General features: G+C 42.0%; 1 protein-coding gene across 2 annotated transcripts in view; it reads left to right on the plus strand.

The window, feature by feature from the left end:
• Nucleotides 1-3,157: 3,157 nt before the first annotated feature.
• The window catches only part of uso1 (USO1 vesicle transport factor), a 30,399-nt gene continuing 13,700 nt past the window's right edge, over nt 3,158-19,856 (plus strand). The window contains exons 1-14 of one of the 2 annotated variants that reach the window (XM_080722067.1): nt 3,158-3,396; nt 5,772-5,858; nt 7,695-7,759; nt 8,064-8,140; nt 9,211-9,264; nt 10,646-10,746; nt 11,510-11,612; nt 12,084-12,139; nt 12,229-12,349; nt 14,534-14,712; nt 15,426-15,566; nt 17,813-17,901; nt 18,273-18,427; nt 18,679-18,884. In XM_080722067.1, coding sequence (XP_080578193.1) covers nt 3,328-3,396; nt 5,772-5,858; nt 7,695-7,759; nt 8,064-8,140; nt 9,211-9,264; nt 10,646-10,746; nt 11,510-11,612; nt 12,084-12,139; nt 12,229-12,349; nt 14,534-14,712; nt 15,426-15,566; nt 17,813-17,901; nt 18,273-18,427; nt 18,679-18,884 — 1,503 coding nt within the window. In that variant the 5' untranslated portion in view covers nt 3,158-3,327. The remainder of the gene's footprint in view (nt 3,397-5,771; nt 5,859-7,694; nt 7,760-8,063; nt 8,141-9,210; nt 9,265-10,645; nt 10,747-11,509; nt 11,613-12,083; nt 12,140-12,228; nt 12,350-14,533; nt 14,713-15,425; nt 15,567-17,812; nt 17,902-18,272; nt 18,428-18,678; nt 18,885-19,856) is intronic. The other variant, XM_080722068.1, reaches the window with a different exon arrangement.

Below are 19,856 nucleotides of genomic sequence, written 5' to 3' on the forward strand. Positions count from 1 at the left end.
TGTGACTTGGGAGTTTCAAATAACAAGTGGTTAAGCTTATAACACAACTAAATAAATAGAACCAACTTGGAAATGATAAAACAAGAGCACCATATTAGGATGACGCTATGGCATTAGTGTAGAGCGGAAGGCTCGGTTCCACGGCTAGGATGTCAATGGAATGTGGTCACAATCATTAATATGGCAAAGCAGCAGTTGTGTCACCGGCCCTGCAATAACAAGTGGCCGGGTTAACATACCATTTAATAATACTTATATTCATAGAGCCAAGCGCAGAGAGATGAACAGTGAACCTACCACTTTTAGCATGGGCGGGCACACACAATGTCCCGTCCGCGCAGCGGCCCCCGGGTGTAAGTTATCAAACTGTAAACACAGAACACATAGCCCAATGTTTAACCTGGTGAAGACACCAAATGAACATATACTGTGGAGAGGGAGGACTACCAACATACCTGATGTGCGTGGCAATAGTTCCCGCACAACAGAGCAGCTCCAGGCTGAGTGTTTGTACTGTAGCACAAAGCTAAAAAGACAACAGTCACAGTCAAGTTCAAGTACACTACGCAGCATACACTGGCAATTTCTTAAGCAGCAAGACGGAGAGACATACCTGCGCTAAGCAAGACCAAGGCACTGCTGTAGCCCAACGGCCAGCGTTACTTCAGTATACACGGTTAGTGTCAGAGTACACACGACCAGCGTGGCACCAGGTGAGCAGAGACAGACCTGACTCTGTCAGGAGTTGAGCAACCTATATACGGTTAGCAATCAGCCCACTGATGAGTGGGCGGAGGATGGACCGTGGGAACTACGCCCATCCTGCTACACTGGGATGGAATATGTTGCACCCAGGGCACATGAAAATGTGACCTGAAGAAGACCAGAGAGAATTTAGACAGTGCTTTTCAACCTTTTCAGTCCACGACCCCCAAAATAATCATATTTCAACTGGGGACTCCACGCCCTGCAGAAAGCACTTGGAAGTGTAGGAGTTGGCATTAAATGTAGTTTGACTCGATCCATTTCATTGTGAGGCATTGTGAGCATGTATTTTCACAATTTCTGAATTTTTCCAATGTTTTTCCAGAGGTACAAAAAAAGGTCTTTAAAGTTCTTAAATTGTCACTTTAGAAATGTGTAGATACCCTGTATACACTTATACTGTGTTGGTCTGTGTTGGTCTGTTTACTGTTGAGTGAGGAAACAAAGTTAACATTTAGCTAAACATCTGGGGAACGACTGATTTAGAACAGTGTTTTTCAACCTTCTTCATATCAAGGGACCATTATTTATTTTGTTCACGATTCCATGCTGTATTGATGTGGTATCATAGGAGAGATAACAGGCCAACACAACTCCAGTCCAGGTTTGTTTTGGTGTTTTCAGCACCCTCTGGTGGACAGCGTAACATTATTCATGACCATAATTACCACTGTAATAAAATTAAGTGTTAAATCTGGTCAAATCCCTGCATGGTAATTCTTCTACAGCCTACAGGGGGGAAATAGCGATAGTGACACCTTAGAAGGAATTATTGGCTTAATATCAACTGATCAGATCTTTCTGAGAGTAAGATCTGTCAGTCCTGATGAAGGTCATCTTCTATTTTCATATAATGTTAACCCCAGAATGGGTACTCTAGAGTCCATGTAACCTCGCCTCACCAGGCTTTCCTGAGAGAAAAGAGTCCATGTGGTTAATCTTTCCTGTCCAAAGCACATCGCCCGTTGTTTGGTGCTGAGCCAAAACCTCCAAGACAGTAATACTAGGAACAGAACAGGGGGGTCTATACCTGTGCTGCTTTGTTGTCATAAATAAACTTGTAGCATTCAAAAGTGAGTTACGAGCCCCCCTGTTAATCTTTCCTGTCCTACAGTGAATTCCAGTCTTTTGCCGTGTTCAACATTTCTTGATGTCTGCAAACAGGTGATGAGTATTTGGTCGAGGTGAAAACACAACAGTGTTAATTCTGACATTTGCACACAATAAAATAACTCACCAGCAACTTGTTTGGGAAATGTACAGCTTTTTGACAACTGCATTGCCAATGCACAATACTGGCCATCTCTATTGCTAGTAGAGATAAGAGATGTGATGGGGTTGTCCATCTATACTATAATTTTGCGAATGTCTGAGTGAGTGAGTGAGTGAGTGAGTGTCTGTCTGTCTGTCTGTCTGTCTGTCTGTCTGTCTGTCTGTCTGTCTGTCTGTCTGAAACAGCGTTTCTCCTCAGTGGCTGGAGCAATTGATCTGAAATCGCATCACCATTAGCATATGAACACACCTAACATAACTGTGAAGCCTGTTTGTCACTTTCACAAATCGTATGCTGTATATTAGCATTTTTATGGTGCACACTCACAGCCTGTTCAGCTCAGCCTGTTGTCAGGGTTACGGTCCGTTCCTCCAGGCCATGGGATCCCATAGCCCCACACACACCTCTCTCACAGTTAGGAATGTTGCAGTGAAGAGACACACGCTCTCTCTCTCTCTCTCTCTCTCTCTCTCTCTCTCTCTCTCTCTCTCTCTCTCTCTCTCTCTCTCTGCATTCATGGGTCATGCATGCATGCACCGGGTCATCTTCCAACGGGTATGGAAAAAACTATGTGGAGACAGTAAGTGCATACATCCCCATACTTCTATTCACCTAAATTTGCTGTTAAATTATTTGTATCCATCATAAATATACACTCCTCCATGGGCTGCTCCTTACATTATGATGCTCCCACATATTCTCACGCATGCACCAGTTACAGTAACTTGGAGCACATATCTTTGAACGGGTAAGGTCTAGTGTCACAAAACTTTTGAATGCTCAAGTTATACACCCATACAAAACACCAAGCAATATTATTCCCAATAGCGGTTCTCTGACAGCTAATTAATGGACACTGACTCATATTTAAAACAAAGGCGTTGGCTGTGTTGCTGGAAAATGTTAATGGCAATCCCTAACTTTTAAGCCAGTTTAATAAAAACAAGTTTAATCAGCAAATAAATCAACACAATAGAAACATAGAAATCTATAGCGAATCCTAAAATCATGTATTAATTGGTAAATATGACTTTAAATCCGTGAACCGATCCGATCAGCCACGTATCGCCACGTCTGCGCGCATGCGCACCGCGCGCGCAGTCGTGGAGGAGTTCCGGGGTCGACACCAGCAGCAGCAGCGGTGTTGTTGAGGTTGTGTACATCGTTAAAAACAGAACAACTCAACGCCGTGTCGGCTTTTAACGCTTCGTTGTAGCTGTCAAGCAACAGCCTGGAAGCCTGACGTCTTCTTTAAGGGCTAAACAAGCGTCTAGAGGAGCTCCAGAGCCATGAACTTCATCCGAGGAGTGATGGGTGGTGGGCAGCCTGCGGGGCCACAGCCGTCCGGAGCGGAGACGGTATGTCCAGTGGCGTCAGTTCAGCAAAAGCTAAGGTATGGCAACGTGACTGGTGTCTTGCACGCGTGCGTGCAAGACACCAGTCATGTTGCCATACCTTAGCAACAGGCATGATGGATTCATTTTAAGAAGTACATTTTATTTTTTCCCCCTGTAGCCAAGGTATGGCAGCTGCCATACCTTGCCATACCCAAATTGACGCCTCTGGGCAATGGGCATGTCAGAGAGCAGCTAACGCTGTTAGCACAGTGTTTTTAACAGCATTAAACCCCGCCCGGGCCGGCGTCCCTATTGTATTTATCTTGTAATGAGCTACTATTTTGTCAAACTGTTTCACCATTTTGACACCATGGCACATGTGCGCTTTATACATCGGGTATTTCAAGTTGTCGAAGTAATTGTAATGTAGCTTAAATGGTTAATTCAAACATGTCACACTACTATCACAATGATGCTTATACACTGACTTGACTCGTCTGTCTGTCCCCGTCTGACTGTCGCCAACCTCCAGTGAATGGACCTCTGCTCCAGTGGCTAAGATCAGCTAACGTTGCAAATGTGACAGACTGGTTAATGCTATGCTGCTGCTGTCTGGGGCTTGTTGTCAGTCTGTCTCTGTCTGTCGCCATTTGGAGCTGGCTGCTGCTAACTAAGAAATAGTGACACAGACACACACACACACACGCGCCCACCTCTGCTGGGGAACAACTAGCTAACATGTTCTTGGTTTACCTATGATCATAGATTACTGAGGCACTATAAGGACTACACTGTCTCTCGATGTATGTGTTTATCTTGCTTACAGTAAGCAAGGTAAACGCATGTCAGTAGTCGCTCTTGACAAAGAGCGTCTGCTAAATGTCTATACTGTAAATTGTTACACACAAATAAGTTAGTTAATAAGTTAGGTTGTATGAGATACTTTAATGGTTTCCGGTGGAAATAAGCTTAGTCTTTTCATGGATCTCCTTTTAGTAGACCTTGTACCAGTGAACTGTACCGTCATGAAACTGTACCTTTTCCTATGCAAACTTCTAATAAAGTCTTCAATCAATCAATCAATCAATCAATCAATCAGTCAGTCTACATACTGCATTGTCCGTTGTCACTCAGAAAAGGCAGCTGACGAATGTCAGCAGTTCTATATGGATTTTTAAACCTCTTTGCTGTCATTATGTTTACAACATCGCCACAGACTTACTGTTCTGTTTTAAACCACAGAGGACCTATTATTACATTCCTTGAAATGCAGCAGATTATTGACCGCATTTTACAAGGTTTGTTTGTAGACATTGTTGACAAACCCATTTAAGATTAGCGTTGGCTGTTCCAAAATACAAGCTCTGTACTTGTACATCTGCTATTTTGTCTTTTAAAAATGTTCATTAATTTTGAATTACAAATAGGTTTGAGAGCTGCTGATTTAGATTAAGGCATTCGCAGTATCAGCCTCTCAGGTCTTAACAACCCTCTAAGCCCAAATATAGAAATACTTGAAATAAAAAATTGAAAAAAATCAGATGGTGTTGTAGGAGTCCTAATAAGATGAAAATGTAATGTCTTTTTCAAAAAAATGTTTTTGTAAGGTTTTATAGCCATAAATCATGCTCTAATTTACATATGGGGGATATTTTTCACAATAATAACATATGTACATGTTCTAGACATTCTAATGATCACCAAAATTAGTACAGGCATTTTACTTATGTTTTTGTGAGGAATAGCTTCCATGAAAAAGTGAGATGTTGTTCGTCAAAACTCTGGAATGTCAGCGGGTGTGAATGTCAGCCCCTGTGGGGGGTATTTATATGCAAATATTGTGGCCAATGGCATTGTAATACTAAACAATAGAATCCAATGGTGATGTTTAGGTGGTAGGGGGAGCTAAAATAAAATGATTTAAACCTTTTTTTTGGATAAAATACAAACGTTGTAATTACAACAGTGGGCCTTAGAGGGTAATGGGTTAATACGTCAGGGAGGGAGGGGTCAGGGGACCAGAGCTGTCAGTGTCCTCTTGCAGAATGCTGCGATCCATTGTTTGTGTTGCAAACATCATAACTCTCAGTCTGTGATCAGTGATTTGCCTTCATGAATCATGATGGCCTTTCCATCTCACACACACACACACACACACACACACACACATACACACACACACACACACACACACACACACACATACACGCACACGCACACACACACACGCACAGAGATAAACCCAAGTAATCATACAGAAACCACATATCCTGTGGAAAGTGTATAAAAGTGAAATATCAATCCAAGCTGTGAGCTCATTGTATGTCACCCATTGAGTTAAAAAAATACAACAACAAAACATGTATCAAGTCTCTTATGTTTATTGTCATTGACAGATCCAGAAGCTGTGTGATCGCGTGGCCTCTTCTACGCTCCTGGAGGATCGGAGAGATGCTGTCAGGGCTCTCAAATCCCTCTCTAAGGTAAAGACATGTCAGCATTGTATTATATCGTCATGTTGTGAAGTGAAGCCACCGGTGCTTTTTTTAAAATCAGACGCAGTGTCAGCATCTTCTCCAGTCTCCACTTACTTTTTATTTATTATCAAAAGTAGCTGTTGGCCAAAGAACAATGCAATAATTGTACAACTCTTAGTTTGATCCTCAGGTTGCATCCTCTTCTTGCAAACAACTGGGAAACGTATGAATGCTTTTTTCTCCTCCCTTAAGTCCCAAGTTTAACCTCAACAAAGCTAATAAATAAGCTTATGCAAATCGTCACTGTCAGGTGGAAACCTTGTAGGTCCAAAACCATGGGAAAAGAAACCGTGTACCAATGGATCCAAGGTAGTCATCGATTAGTCATGAGCTTCTTAAATACTTTTCAATTGTTCAATATTTACAGTATAATACCCACATAACACACTATTACAAAGTATCATGGAGTCATGGAGATACAAAGTTTCTGCCTGACAGCGCCAAACTGACAAAGCCTCCGCTCATTCTCTAAAGCTGTTATGATACCTGATTATTACATTCTAATCATGTTGCCCAGTTATCACCTGTGCATAAGGCCTAATTCATAATAAAATGTTATTTTATCAGTGATGCGACATTGTATAATTCTGCCTTTAGTGAAACTATGATTAGTGTTTGTACTGTATATGGTCAATTTAACACATTTACTGCCACTGATGTTGCTAGGCGACGCATACAGTACAACTGGAAATGACATCCCAAAGGATTTTTTGCCCCATTCACTTCCAGGTTATAGGATTTGGAAAAATCCATTTATCTCAGATTATTTGCCCAGATTGCCTTTTTGGACAAAACTTTTTATTTTCTACGGACCCCAACTAAGGAACACGGATACACATTTATTACCTATTTTTTCACACAAAAAAAAAAGACAATCTCAGTGTGGCCATGTGGTCTTTGTTTACATCCTGGCCACATGGTGCGTTCCTGTTGCCGGCGAAAATGAGATAAAAACCGTGGCAGAGAATGTGTTGGCTACATAAACAGTGAAATCCAGAGTTCTCAATGCATGCCTCATCAACCATGAGTAATGAGTTTATCAGGCATGAATAAGGGGTTTATAAGGCCTGGGATCGTCACACTTCAACAGCGTGCACTGCTATGACGCGTGCATCAGAGACCAGTCCAGCAGTGTTTCTCAAACAGTAGTCCGCGGACCTGACTAACGTCGCAAGCCTGCACAACACAGACTTGCACTCGTCTCCGACACAGACACACACACACACGGTCCTCTCACATTTGGAAAACATTAACTCTTATAACGTTTTTGAACGTTATAAGACGTTCAAAAACGTTATAAGAACGTTTTCGATTTTTCGACTCATACTTTTTGAGTCGCGGTGAGCATGAGTTGATTTTCGAGTAGATTTTCGACGCTGTAAACACTTCGTCAGGGAGACTGTTCCACAGTGTGGAACTAGGAAGAATAGTGTGTTCCACCACATACGTTACACCTTCCCGGTTAAACCTCTTACTGTCTGGTGAAAAGAAGTGGCCTTTACATCTTTCGTATATCTCGGGGCAGACAAGACTGGGGTAAATGGGGGGAATGACAAAACAAAAATGGTAGAAAGAGAAACGAATGACACTGTAAAGGAAACCAGCAACACTGAGTGATGGACCAGAGTTGAGAATCACTGCTGTAACGTAATCGGTGCAGCAACAAGGGGGCTCTCTCCAACACACCAGGGCGCATCATTTATGTTTGCCTTCATGCACATTGAATGTTTCAAGTAGGTAATAATATGTGTGTGTTACATTCAATCCTTTTTGTTTTAATAGAAATATCGCAAAGAAGTGGGCAGCCAGGCAATGGAACACCTGATCCACATAATGCAAACTGACAGGTTAGTATTAAGGCGAATGTATACTTGTGGAACAACAATAACGTGTGTGTAATAGCAGTGGAATGTTGCATGTGTTTGTGTCTAGACTCTGTTGTCATTTCTGTCACTGTCATTTGTGAAAATAAATCTTTGGGCTTATCTTACTGCCCTTTACACCCAATAAAAGTGATGTGGAGCATTCATCATTCAGTGTTGTTCAGTGCTTTAGGGTGAATGAGGCATTGTTTTCTACATCACTTCTAACCGCTGAGATGAATGCAGCCTGTGTTGTTGATGTCCCACCTCCCTCCATCAATGTTTACAGGTCTGACTCTGAGATCCTTGGCTACGCCTTGGACACCTTATACAATATCATCTGCAATGATGAGGAGGAAGAGCAAGGTATTTGAACCCTGATAAGCACAAGTTAAATACATTGTCATTTTCATGCTGGAGTCTACTTATTTGGCATTACATGGAACAATTTGGCTCTTTGGAGTTTGGAACCCCCTACCTACCTACATTTTGTATGCATAAATATTGCCAAATAATTAAGTAAAAGCTGTCTTATACCTTATGTAGAATGTGTAATTGTAAGTTAAATTAATGTGACCTGGACATTAATCTTGCATCAAACCATACACCCACACACCCACCCCCCTTCCGATATTGTCTGATATTGATTGCTATATAAAGACTGCCATCTCTCTCTTCTTTTTCATGTTTTAACCCTCCAGATGAATCAGAAGGTAAAATTCTTGTTTGTGCATGATGTCATCCCCTTAACCACCAGCAGCACTTACAAAGCTCTTATTGGGTTGGGTTGAGGGAAAGGAACACATACAGCGACACTTTACAATGGCCTTATTCCAGCCTATTTACCTGAGCAATATAACCTATGCAAAAGTAGCAAAACAACATAAGTGCACAACCCTAATTCTATATTTTGTACAGTTGTGTTAACATGATTTTAAATATATTATATGTTAGGGAATAGGGATAGTGTCAGTAAGTATATTAGTGTGCACTTTTACATAGATTCATACACAGGTGAGTATACTGGAATAAAATCACAAGTAAGTAAAGTGTTAGTGATGAGTCCACCGCAGGTGGTGCCCAGATTGTCAGCCGATTGAACTGCATGGCCATGCTTACTTACCATTTTATTTTCATAGCATGTCTTTGACAAGAGGCATTCATTCATCTGTTTCTCGAAGAGATTCTCCCAAGTTTTTCCACAATGTGGTATTGAATTAAAGCAAGCTTCAGTACAGATGAGTCCTCAGGGCTGATTCATACTTAGTTGTGTGCCAATGTTGCACACCTAAAATAGCTTTTCTACAAGCTCACAAGGTGTTGCTCTGCAATGTGTTATGAGCTTGTAGATGGGTTACTTAAGGTGAGTGACGCGATACACAACTAAGTTAAATCAGGCGTCAACTCTCCCTCTTCCATCCCCACTGTCCTCACAGACACAGCAGCCACTCTCCCTGTCCTGGGGAAACCTAAGAATGTACCAATGCCTGGTCAGTACTTTAGCTTGGCTACCGAACAGCTCCTGGCACTATTTGACTAACCTCACTAGAATTAAGTTGGTGTTGAAACTTGTTGGGTTTGGATGATAACAACTAGAGTGCTTCACTAATCTCACCCCATGACCAGAACTGGTCTCTGTCTATGACTTATCAGTCGCTTATCAATGTTCTTACTCTGTTTCACTCTGCTGATTTCACTCTTAGAGCAAACATTAGATTAATTGCTGAGTGTCCTCCATGTTCACAGGGTGGCCATTTTGCTCTTATGCCATACTTTGAGATTTGTTGTTGACCATCTCGCTGTACTAAAACACTGGATTGCTTCAGTAGACACCTCAAATAACCATGTTGAGTTCTGTTTGACCAACCCTCCTATAGTGCCACACTACTAATGAAATGATAGAGTTGTCTCACCTCTCGCGTGGCCAGACTGTTGCCTCCCACGATTTGCAAATGCTCCAGGCATACAGTCTGGGAGACGGAAGTTCTAACGATGAGTGCGAGATACAGTGGATGTGACGCACCCACTCCCTTGGTGCAGTAGCGATAACAAGTCCTACTGGAAACGTTATGTCCCTGTTCATTTTTGGGGGTGTTATTTCTTCTTTCTCTGGTGTTATTGCTGTTACTTCCATGATGTTTTCAAATGTTTGCTTAAACTATACAAGCATAACAAGAATATGCCGCTCAACTGACTCTGTCTGTGCTAGTGTGCTTCTGTTATGTTTCCAATGGGACTACAGTTCAGTGCAGCAGTGGCTACTTCCGATACTCGCCGTTCAGGATATTGTAGTTCCAGACTATATAGCATTCGGAGATTGTGGAATAGTTGTCTGGCTACACGAGACTATCATCAGAGGGAAGGGTGCTATAGAACAAAGCATTCTGGTCCTATGGGTAGACTATCTGGCAAATAATGTTAAATGACTGGGGTAAAAACAACATTATTTATTATTTATTTAGTCCTAATTTTAGAAGATTGTATACAGTGCAGCGCTACCCTCCCCCAGCTTTCCTTTCATGTGTATTTTTCCTGTAGCACCCTCCATGGCTTTTTCATAGGCCATCGTCTAATAAGTATAGAGGAAATACAACACCAGATATTGTTGAGCTGCTGGCTAATTGGCTATCAGGAACAGCAGCAAGATTTGTAACAGAGACGCCAGACACTCATAACTCCTTTCAATGAGATGATTGCATTAGTGCCCAGTGTCTCCATTAAACATCTTTCTCTGAACAATAATAGATGTATTTCACATTAACCAATTTAGTTAACCACATGAACCCATGTATCCCTATTCTGGGGGGAAAGCTCACGACGTGTGCTGTGCTGTGAGTCCTAAACCACAGTGCTCTTTGTACATCTACGCAGATGAGAACGCCCAAAAGCAGACGGATGACCTGGGAGTGGAGTTTACAAACATGTTCATCCAGGACGCTGAGAATGTGACCTTGGTGCTGACTATGTTGGAGGTAATGTACTGTTCTATATGGTTTCAATTAATTGGAAAACTAATTCAAATAGGATATTGATCTTGATCTCAAAGGCGTTCCTCCCATAACAATATAATCTGTTTTCAGAATACTTGGTGTACAATCGAGTTGCATTTATCATCAGAATAGACATGCACTTAAAGGAGCATTGTGCCATTTTATACTATACTAATCTACTCTATGTGCAATAGGGAATAACATGTGGAAACATTACAAGCAGTTATTGATGTCTTGTATGCACACTCTTGGCCAGTGGTTCCAAAACCTTTCAGGTTGAGACCCAAAAGAAAGATTGGATGTTTGCCTGGGACCCAAACCAATGAAAATAGCAGACCTGCAAGCACACAACACATTGCTGTGCGCCACGTTGCAAGCTTGTAGATTGGCTATTTTCACTACTTCTTAATTGTTATATTTTTATATTTTTGGGATTTCTTAGATTTGTTTTTTGTTTGATTTAAAATGTATAAAATATACAGTATATATTTAATTATTGTGAGCAGGAAAACAGAGATCTCCTTGTCAAGTACTCACTGAAGATACATATTATTGCTTCAATTGACCAAATGTACCATTAGTATTGACGGCACATCCACAGGAGTAGTGGTGAAATTCTCATTGAAATACTGCATAATAATGCAGCCCTAGTGTTCGATGAATACGGTCTGTGTGAATATATCTTGCTAATTAATTCTCTGGTAAGTTAATGCTTGTGTACTTTTGTGTCTTTGTGTGGATTCAGGAGTTTGACTTCCATGTTCGGTGGCCAGGTGTGAAACTCTTGACCGCCCTCCTGAAGAACCAGTGTGCCCAGGTGCAAGGCATCATCCTGGTCAGCCCCATGGGTGAGTTATGCTGCTTCACCACAAATATGAAGCATCTCCATCGCACCCACACATACAGTAAGCATACACATAATCATCGAAGTCCTGGGAGTGCCGGTGATCAATAAAGCTTGCACCAAAACTAATGTAATACACTGCTGTCTTAAAATGATTTAATCACAATACTATACAGATTTGTTTTGGCTCATCAGGACATAAAGTTTTATGTTGAAAATATGTCTCTTGACACTTTTGCCTTGGACATCTCGATCTGTTTTATTCTCTGTGTGCAAGCACCTTAAGCCTGATTCCAGGTCCCCTGCTAGTACTGGGAACACAAACAATGTTGTTTGCATGTCTCTTGTGACAGAACAGAGTGTTTTGCGTGTGTGGTATTACTATTTGCTACATTGGTTTATTTGCTGTGTTATGGTAAACCCCTGTCTGCAAAATAAAAGTAAAGTTTAGAATTTAAGTTCTTTTTTTCCCCAGGTGTTTCCAGATTAATGGACTTATTGGCAGACTCCAGGGAAGTCATCCGCAATGATGTAAGTACTTGATATGCTATTTCACACTCGGAATCGCTTAATCACATGAACATGACATGCTTACCATCTGGTTCTCCATCTTCCAACAGGGCTTGCTGTTGCTTCAGCAGCTGACCAAAGGCAATGCTGCCATTCAGAAGATTGTTGCATTTGAGAATGCTTTCGAACGCCTCTTAGACATCATCACAGAAGAAGGCAGCAGCGATGGAGGTACAGCATAATCTACTTTTGTACTTTTTTTAGGTACTTCAGCTGGCAATCTAGTTTACAGTGATTTGATTTTAAAGGCATTCACAGAATATTCGAATATCAAAGTCACTATTCGACGTACACCGATGTCGAATATTTGCTTATTTTTAGATAATAAAAAAAAGATAGAAGCAGTGCTCTTCCGAGCACAGGTCTCCAACAGGTCAGGTTATGTTATTGTGGCCTCCTGGTGGTGCTAAATGTGAAAAGGGTGCTATGTCTTCTTTGGCCTTTAACAATGTGATACTGCATGCATGATTTGATGAATTTGTTCAAGAAATGTGTTTGGCAAAAGTCGACCTGCTCGTGGCGCTATAGCAGGCCAGTGTGAAAAGAGTGGCATTTGTTCCTTGACCTAGTGGGAATGTGCGTGCAGAATTTCTCTGTAATCACAAACTGCGTTCATGATTAATGTCATTTTGTTCAAATTGGACCAATTCTGCAAACTTTGGAAGCCAATGTTAGCCAATTAGGATGGAATATGAAATATCGGACAGATCCGTCTTGATCACATGACTATAGAGATACTGTGTACTGATTTGCATGATTTTTGGATAAGTTTTACATAAGTCGGTCTCCAGGTGGCGCTATAAAAGGCAGATATGAAAAATGCAGGCCAATGGTTTTTCCTTGGCCTCTAGGGAGTGCAACATACAAAGTTGTACACTGATCAGTGGACTTATAGGTAAAAACACAAATCGGCCTGTTGGCGCCACCATGAGGCTGATTTGAATATGAAATAATATGAAATTATGGACAAATCCATCTTAACTCATCTGCTGCCATTTAACAATACCTTCGTACTCCCACCTGCCATAAGTCTCCATAGACTTCCATGTAATTCATAGTGCACGGATCATGCACACCCATGCCTAGATCATGCTCCACGTGTGTCCACATTGCTCACAGCTTTCAAACAAAAAAATCTGAATGGAAATCCGTTCAGGCATTCATGAGATAACAGCCATTATGTTTTCCTAAAATGTAAACAAAGATGGCTGCCATGCTTGAAAGATGGGGTTGCTATGGGGGTTAAACATGCGATTTCGCGATTGCTATCATGCCTACTACATTTTTTTGGGTCAAATCTTTTTTTTTTAACTTTTTTTTTTTAAATGTTTTTTTTATTTATTATTATTATTTTTTTAATTTCCGGGATCTACGGGCATGGCAGGGAGGTACAACGGGATTTTTCCGGGATTTTCGGGCTTGGCAGCAAATAAGTTAATCATATGACTATAGAGATACTATCTAGCGATTTGTGAGATTTTTGGACAAAATCTGTAGGAGTCCTGGCCAAAGGTTAGTTTTGCAAAAATCTGCCTCCTGGTGGCGCTAGAACAGGCCCATGTGAAAACTTTGGGGCAGAGGTTCTGAATTGGTATCCAGAGAGTGGGTGTGCACAGTTTGGCAGCGACCGGGCCAACGGCGCCGAAGATTAGCTGGTAAAAAACTGGATGGATGGACAGTCGGACACACAGGCGGACAGGGGCGAAAACATAGTCCCTCCATGCCGTCAGCCTGGTGGAGACAAAAATTATTTCTTCATGGTTTATGCTGCTTGGCTAGATCATAGGAAGTCATAAAAATGAGTTGTCAATGACCCTGTTGGATGAATTGGTTAATGCTCTATACTGTCATATGTCACGTTTCGTCTCCCGGAACTATTTACGAGTGGGAAAAAACAGCGGCCAGCCGGCTAACTCGATGTCATGATGGAGGAGGAGCCAGCTTATGCAACTGTCACTACTAGACTGAGAATTACTCGTTTTTATTGAAAAAAATATATACTAAAAATCACTATTCGTGAATGCCCTAATAAAAATACATTTTCACCCATCCATACTTTGCTGAATCATGCTAACCCAGTTGTCCCATTGGATATGTTTCCTGTAATACATTTTTTGACCCGGGCCGCCAACGTGGTGGTCTTGACACCCTAGGCTGCACAGCGTGTTAAGGGTTTAAATCCCGTTCCCAACGACCTTTGCTGCCTATCACTCTCCATCTCTCTCCCCATTTCCTGTCAGTGTACTGTCTTATCAATAAAGGCATAAAAGCCCCAAAAATTAATATATTTTAAATTATTCTTTCATCATGCCTTGTTAATTTCCTGACAGTATTAATGTCCTGTGTCCTATTCAGGTATTGTAGTGGAGGACTGCCTGCTGCTCCTCGTAAACCTGCTGAAGAACAACAGCTCTAACCAGAACTTCTTCAAGGAGGGCTCCTACATCCAGAGAATGAAGCCATGGTTCGAGGTCGGTGATGATAACTCAGGCTGGTCTGCCCAGAAGGTCACCAATCTCCACCTCATGCTACAGGTAACCGGGACTATAGTTGTGACCTTTCCTTGCACTAACCATTAAGTGTTGTTGCTTTATCAGACTGGGCAGTTTTGAGAGACAGGATTCTTACAGCTGAGGGAGGAACTGCAGAGAGAGGGAAAGACATGCAACACAGGTCTCTAGTCAGACGTTAGATGGAGACTAGTCCTGTGCCCGGGGTGTGCGATGAGGGAATGAATGTACTGTAGGAGTCTCAGAAGTAATGTTGGAGAACCCAGACCGGTGCCTGTTGGGCCCGGACATCCCCATCGATGTCCAGTTGTGCAATACCCATTGTATCTGTCTGTCTGGCTGGCTCTCTTTTATGCCCACATGCTTTGTTACCATGGTATCAGTGATGTCAGCATGCATGACCTTTTGTTTTTTACGTGCATGCTATATAGCTGACAATGTTTAGAGTTAGGTTGCCGACGAGCAGGACACTCGAGTTAGGTTGCCGACGAGCAGGACACTCGACAGTTACTCACCAAGGGAGTTGCAAACACTAGTCTTATTTAAATGAGAGGAAGCACTCTATATGTTAGGCTCACCGTAGGAAGTCTTAAGGGGAGACCGCAGAAAGGATTTGATTCTTGTCCTGATAAAACTGTTCTTAGAGACTAAGTATTTCAAACCCTACACCATCACTGGCCGACATGCTAGAATGATGTGCCAGTTTAAACCTTGCTTGCCCTCCCTCTCTCCTCCAGCTGGTACGAGTCATGGTGTCTCCGGTCAACTCTCCAGGAGCCACGGCCAGCTGTCAGAAGTCTATGTACCAGTGTGGCTTACTGCAGCAGCTCTGCACCATCCTCATGGCCACTGGCGTACCAGCAGACATCCTCACAGAGGTAACTTACCCATCTAGTGGCTGTTGGTTGGTTAACATTAGTTATGCAGTGGGAGAAAGTGGCTTCCCCGCACTGCGGAGCACGGCCGGCGGGGGGGAAACTCCTGTTTTGCAATGTAACTACTGTACTTTTTTCTTCCCTTTTTATTAATATTACTTAAATGTGTTTCTTTTGGTACTTTAAATAGCTATAATGAGGCTATGAAAAATATTTCTTTCTAAATTCATTTCCACTATAAAAACAACCTGCCCTAGTGTTTCTGTCCCACTGGGATTAAACTAATTAAAACATATATTTTCGGGGGGAAACTCCTGTTTTGCAATGTAACTACTGTACTTTTGTCTTCCCTTTGTATTAATATCACGTAGATGTGTTTCTTTTGGTACTTTAAATAGCTATAATGAGGCTATGAAAAATCTTTTTCCCCCATCCCCCCCATCCACTTCCACTAAAAGAATCTGCCCTGGTTGTTTTGTACAACCTAGTAACAAGAGCAAAATGGGGCGGGATTTGACATACGGTCTATTAAGCTTAACTTTAGCTAACGGTGGATAGTGTCGGGAAGAGGGAAGCCCACAAGATAATTCCTCACTGTTTAATTTTGGAGGGGTGCAAACCCCTCCTACTTTTCACTGTCTATTTTCGTACGGAATGTATTAGTACGGATCTCTCCATACATGGAGATCCGCGCTCATACACATAAAGCAACTGAAGTCACGGACAGAACAGCCCATACAAGGAGATATGCACGTGTCGTGTTTGCACAGGTGTCACTTGCACAGGTGCGATTTTTAATCACCATAATTATGTATGTTAGCTTATAACAGCTCTGACAACTTATTAACAAGCCAGCCTTTATTTTGGTAGCAAGGAAACGGAACTGAAGTTCAATATCGAGAGCCATTTAATGTAAAAACCTCACCCAAACTGCACAACAGTTCAAATGGTATGGAACATTCACTGTTGCTATTGTTGTCAGTTTGAAACTGTCTGCACAGATCGTGTGCACGCTTTTCACAGCTTTCCAACAAAACAATCCGCTTGGAAATCCGTTCAGGCATTCAGGAGATGGCAGCCCTTATGTTTTCTTCAAATGTAAACAAACATGGCTGCCATGTTTGAAAGATGGGGTTGGTATGGGGGTTAAACATGCAATTTCGCGATCGCGATCATGCCTACCTAGTACATTGTTGGAGGTCCAAAAAAACATTTTTGATTATTATTATTTTTTTAAAGACTTGGCAGGGAAGGCCATAGTTAAAAAGACGATTTTATTATAGACATTGTCTTTTTGGCATGGTATGAGTTAAACAAAGGGGCATTGGTTATCTATACTATAATTTTGCGAATGTCTGAGTGAGTGAGTGAGTGAGTGAGTGAGTGTCTGTCTGTCTGTCTGTCTGTCTGAAACAGCGTTTCTCCTCAGTGGCTGGAGCAATTGATCTGAAATCGCATCACCATTAGCATATGAACACACCTAACATAACTGTGAAGCCCGTTTGTCACTTTCACAAATCGTATGCTGTATATTAGCATTTTTATGGTGCACAGCCTGTTCAGCTCAGCCTGTTGTCAGGGTTACGGTCCGTTCCTCCAGGCCATGGGATCCCATAGCCCCACACACACCTCTCTCACAGTTAGGAATGTTGCAGTGAAGAGACACACGCGCTCTCTCTCTCTCTCTCTCTCTCTCTCTCTCTCTCTCTCTCTCTCTCTCTCTCTCTCTCTCTCTCTCTCTCTCTCTCTCTCTCTCTCTCTCTCTCTCTCTCTCTCTCTCTGCATTCATGGGTCATGCATGCACCGGGTCATCTTCCAACGGGTATGGAAAAAACTATGTGGAGACAGTAAGTGCATACATCCCCATACCTCTATTCACCTAATTTTGCTGTTAAATTATTTGTATCCATCATAAATATACACTCCTCCATGGGCTGCTCCTTACATTATGATGCTCCCACATATTCTCACGCATGCACCAGTTACAGTAACTTGGAGCACATATCTTTGAACGGGTAAGGTCTAGTTTTCTTAATTTGTCCCTTGTGCTTGTCACAAACTATAGTCAATTGGCCTACATTTCAGGATCAGTTCCTCTTGTACATCATTAATTGCAATCCAATTGCAGCTCTACAAATGCAGTTCTACCAAACAACCTAATTTAATGACCATTAAACAAATAATCAAATCAATATACTTGCTCTTTCTGCCAAATTGTGTTCCAAGACTCTGATCTTGTCTTTTGTCAGACCATCAACACTGTGTCCGAGGTCATCCGTGGGTCACAGATCAACCAGGACTACTTTGCTTCTGTCAATGCTCCTTCTAACCCACCAAGGTGAGACACCTCCATGAAATACCAGTTTCCTTTTGGTATTAATTCTTCATTTTGATTTTAATTCCTATCATATTGTACCAAGTATACAGTATAAAACAACTCATTGTGGGGCCTCAGGCTCGGCTCCTTAGCTGGGGTCATCTCCTAACAGTGGTTCTCATGTGGATTCCAGGGACTCTGTGGGTTCATTTATGGGGGTCTAAATTGACCCTTACAAGTCTGTAACTCTTGACAGTGTACAAATGGAACCAAATGAACCCTAGCGGGTCAATTTGGTTCCATTTGTACACTGTCAGAGTTAAGGGGAGACCTTGAAATGTGAAAGTTTGAGAAACACTGTCCTAACATCATTTTGTAACCTCTGTCCCCAGACCAGCCATTGTGGTGCTGCTCATGTCCATGGTGAATGAGAGGCAGCCATTTGTGCTGCGCTGTGCTGTCCTTTACTGCTTCCAGTGTTTCTTGTACAAGAACCAGAAAGGCCAGGGGGAGATTGTGGCCACACTGCTGCCCTCCACCATTGATGGTCAGTCTTACATGCAGTACAGCTGTTTGTCTCATTAAAGAAAACATTTTCCCTAGTACATCCCTAGTTAGTAGGCTGCCTTTTGAAAGCTGTAGGGAGCTTTAAGTCTTACTAAAATGTAATAATCACACTAAATGTAATTGGACCTTGGCAAAATATAATAATTCTCTAAGAAAGTGCAACACTCACACATTAAACCATCTCATTTCTCAACAAATCACACATTTTCTGTTTTTCTTCTACCTCTCCAGCCAACTCCATCTCTGCAGGCCAGCTGCTTTGCGGAGGCCTGTTCTCAGCTGACTCCCTGTCTAACTGGTGTGCTGCTGTGGCCCTCGCCCACGCCTTGCAGGACAATCTCACCCAGAAGGAACAGCTGCTACGGGTGCAGCTGGCCACCAGCCTGGGCAAGCCCCCTGTGTCCCTCCTGCAGCAGTGCACCAACATCCTCTCTCAGGTAGACCAACCCAACACACTGTCAAATTGATGGACTCAATCAGTGCTCTCGCCAAACTCCCTCCTCTTTTACCTGTAATTGTAATCAATGATATATACTTTGTTGAATGCAGTGTCACACACGGAAAATAGCCAAACGACAGGCTCACAAAACGTTCTGGCATGCAACCAAATATAAATCACCCTTAACATGTATTGAGGCTAGTCACATTAGAATTTTTGAAGCACATTTCATACACAGGGAAAAATGAATACTGTCGTATAGGGCAAATTTCAAACATTAGGTGGCGATGGTGATCATCATCATGTTTAGGTTAAATTATTATACCATCGACTTCTGGAAATGATCACCATTACCGCATTTCTCCTGTTGTGTTAAATATAATAAGCAGGTAGCAGTCACACAGAGAAGGTTCACTACCAGTGCTGTTGGTTCTAAAATTCTTGAAGACGGGCAAGCCGTGTCCGGCAAAATAGAGGAGACAGTGGGGTTGTGTGCACAACCACAATCTAATTACAGTATAACTTTATGGATTCCAACCAAAAAGCGGAGGCTTTTGTTCATTTCATTTCAAACTAAGATATGGCAGCAGGGAGAAATATGACTGGCAAAAGCCAATATTGGTGTGAGATGAAATGCATGTTTTAAGACATGAATGTTATGACATTTCTGGATGATGTCTCCGACCAACTTAAAGCAGGTTCATCAGCGTTCTAGCAAGTCCTCATTTGGTGGAAAATGCAAGTCTGCTTTCCTCAAAGAAAGAAATTAACACTTAAGCGTTGTTCAGATCCATCAGCTTATCCACACCATGCCATCTCAAACTAAAGTAATGTCCAGTGGGTCAAAAGTCCCCCTATTACTACAATTTAATTATGCATTTATGTGTTGGGAGTATTAAAGAAATGGGAGGAATGTGGAAATGTACTCAAAACTATTGCCTTAAATGCTGTAAATGCAGTAGCACCATCA

The sequence above is a fragment of the Nannobrachium achirus genome (assembly GCF_963921795.1).
Source record: "Nannobrachium achirus genome assembly, chromosome: 3".
Taxonomy (NCBI): Eukaryota; Metazoa; Chordata; class Actinopteri; order Myctophiformes; family Myctophidae; genus Nannobrachium; species Nannobrachium achirus.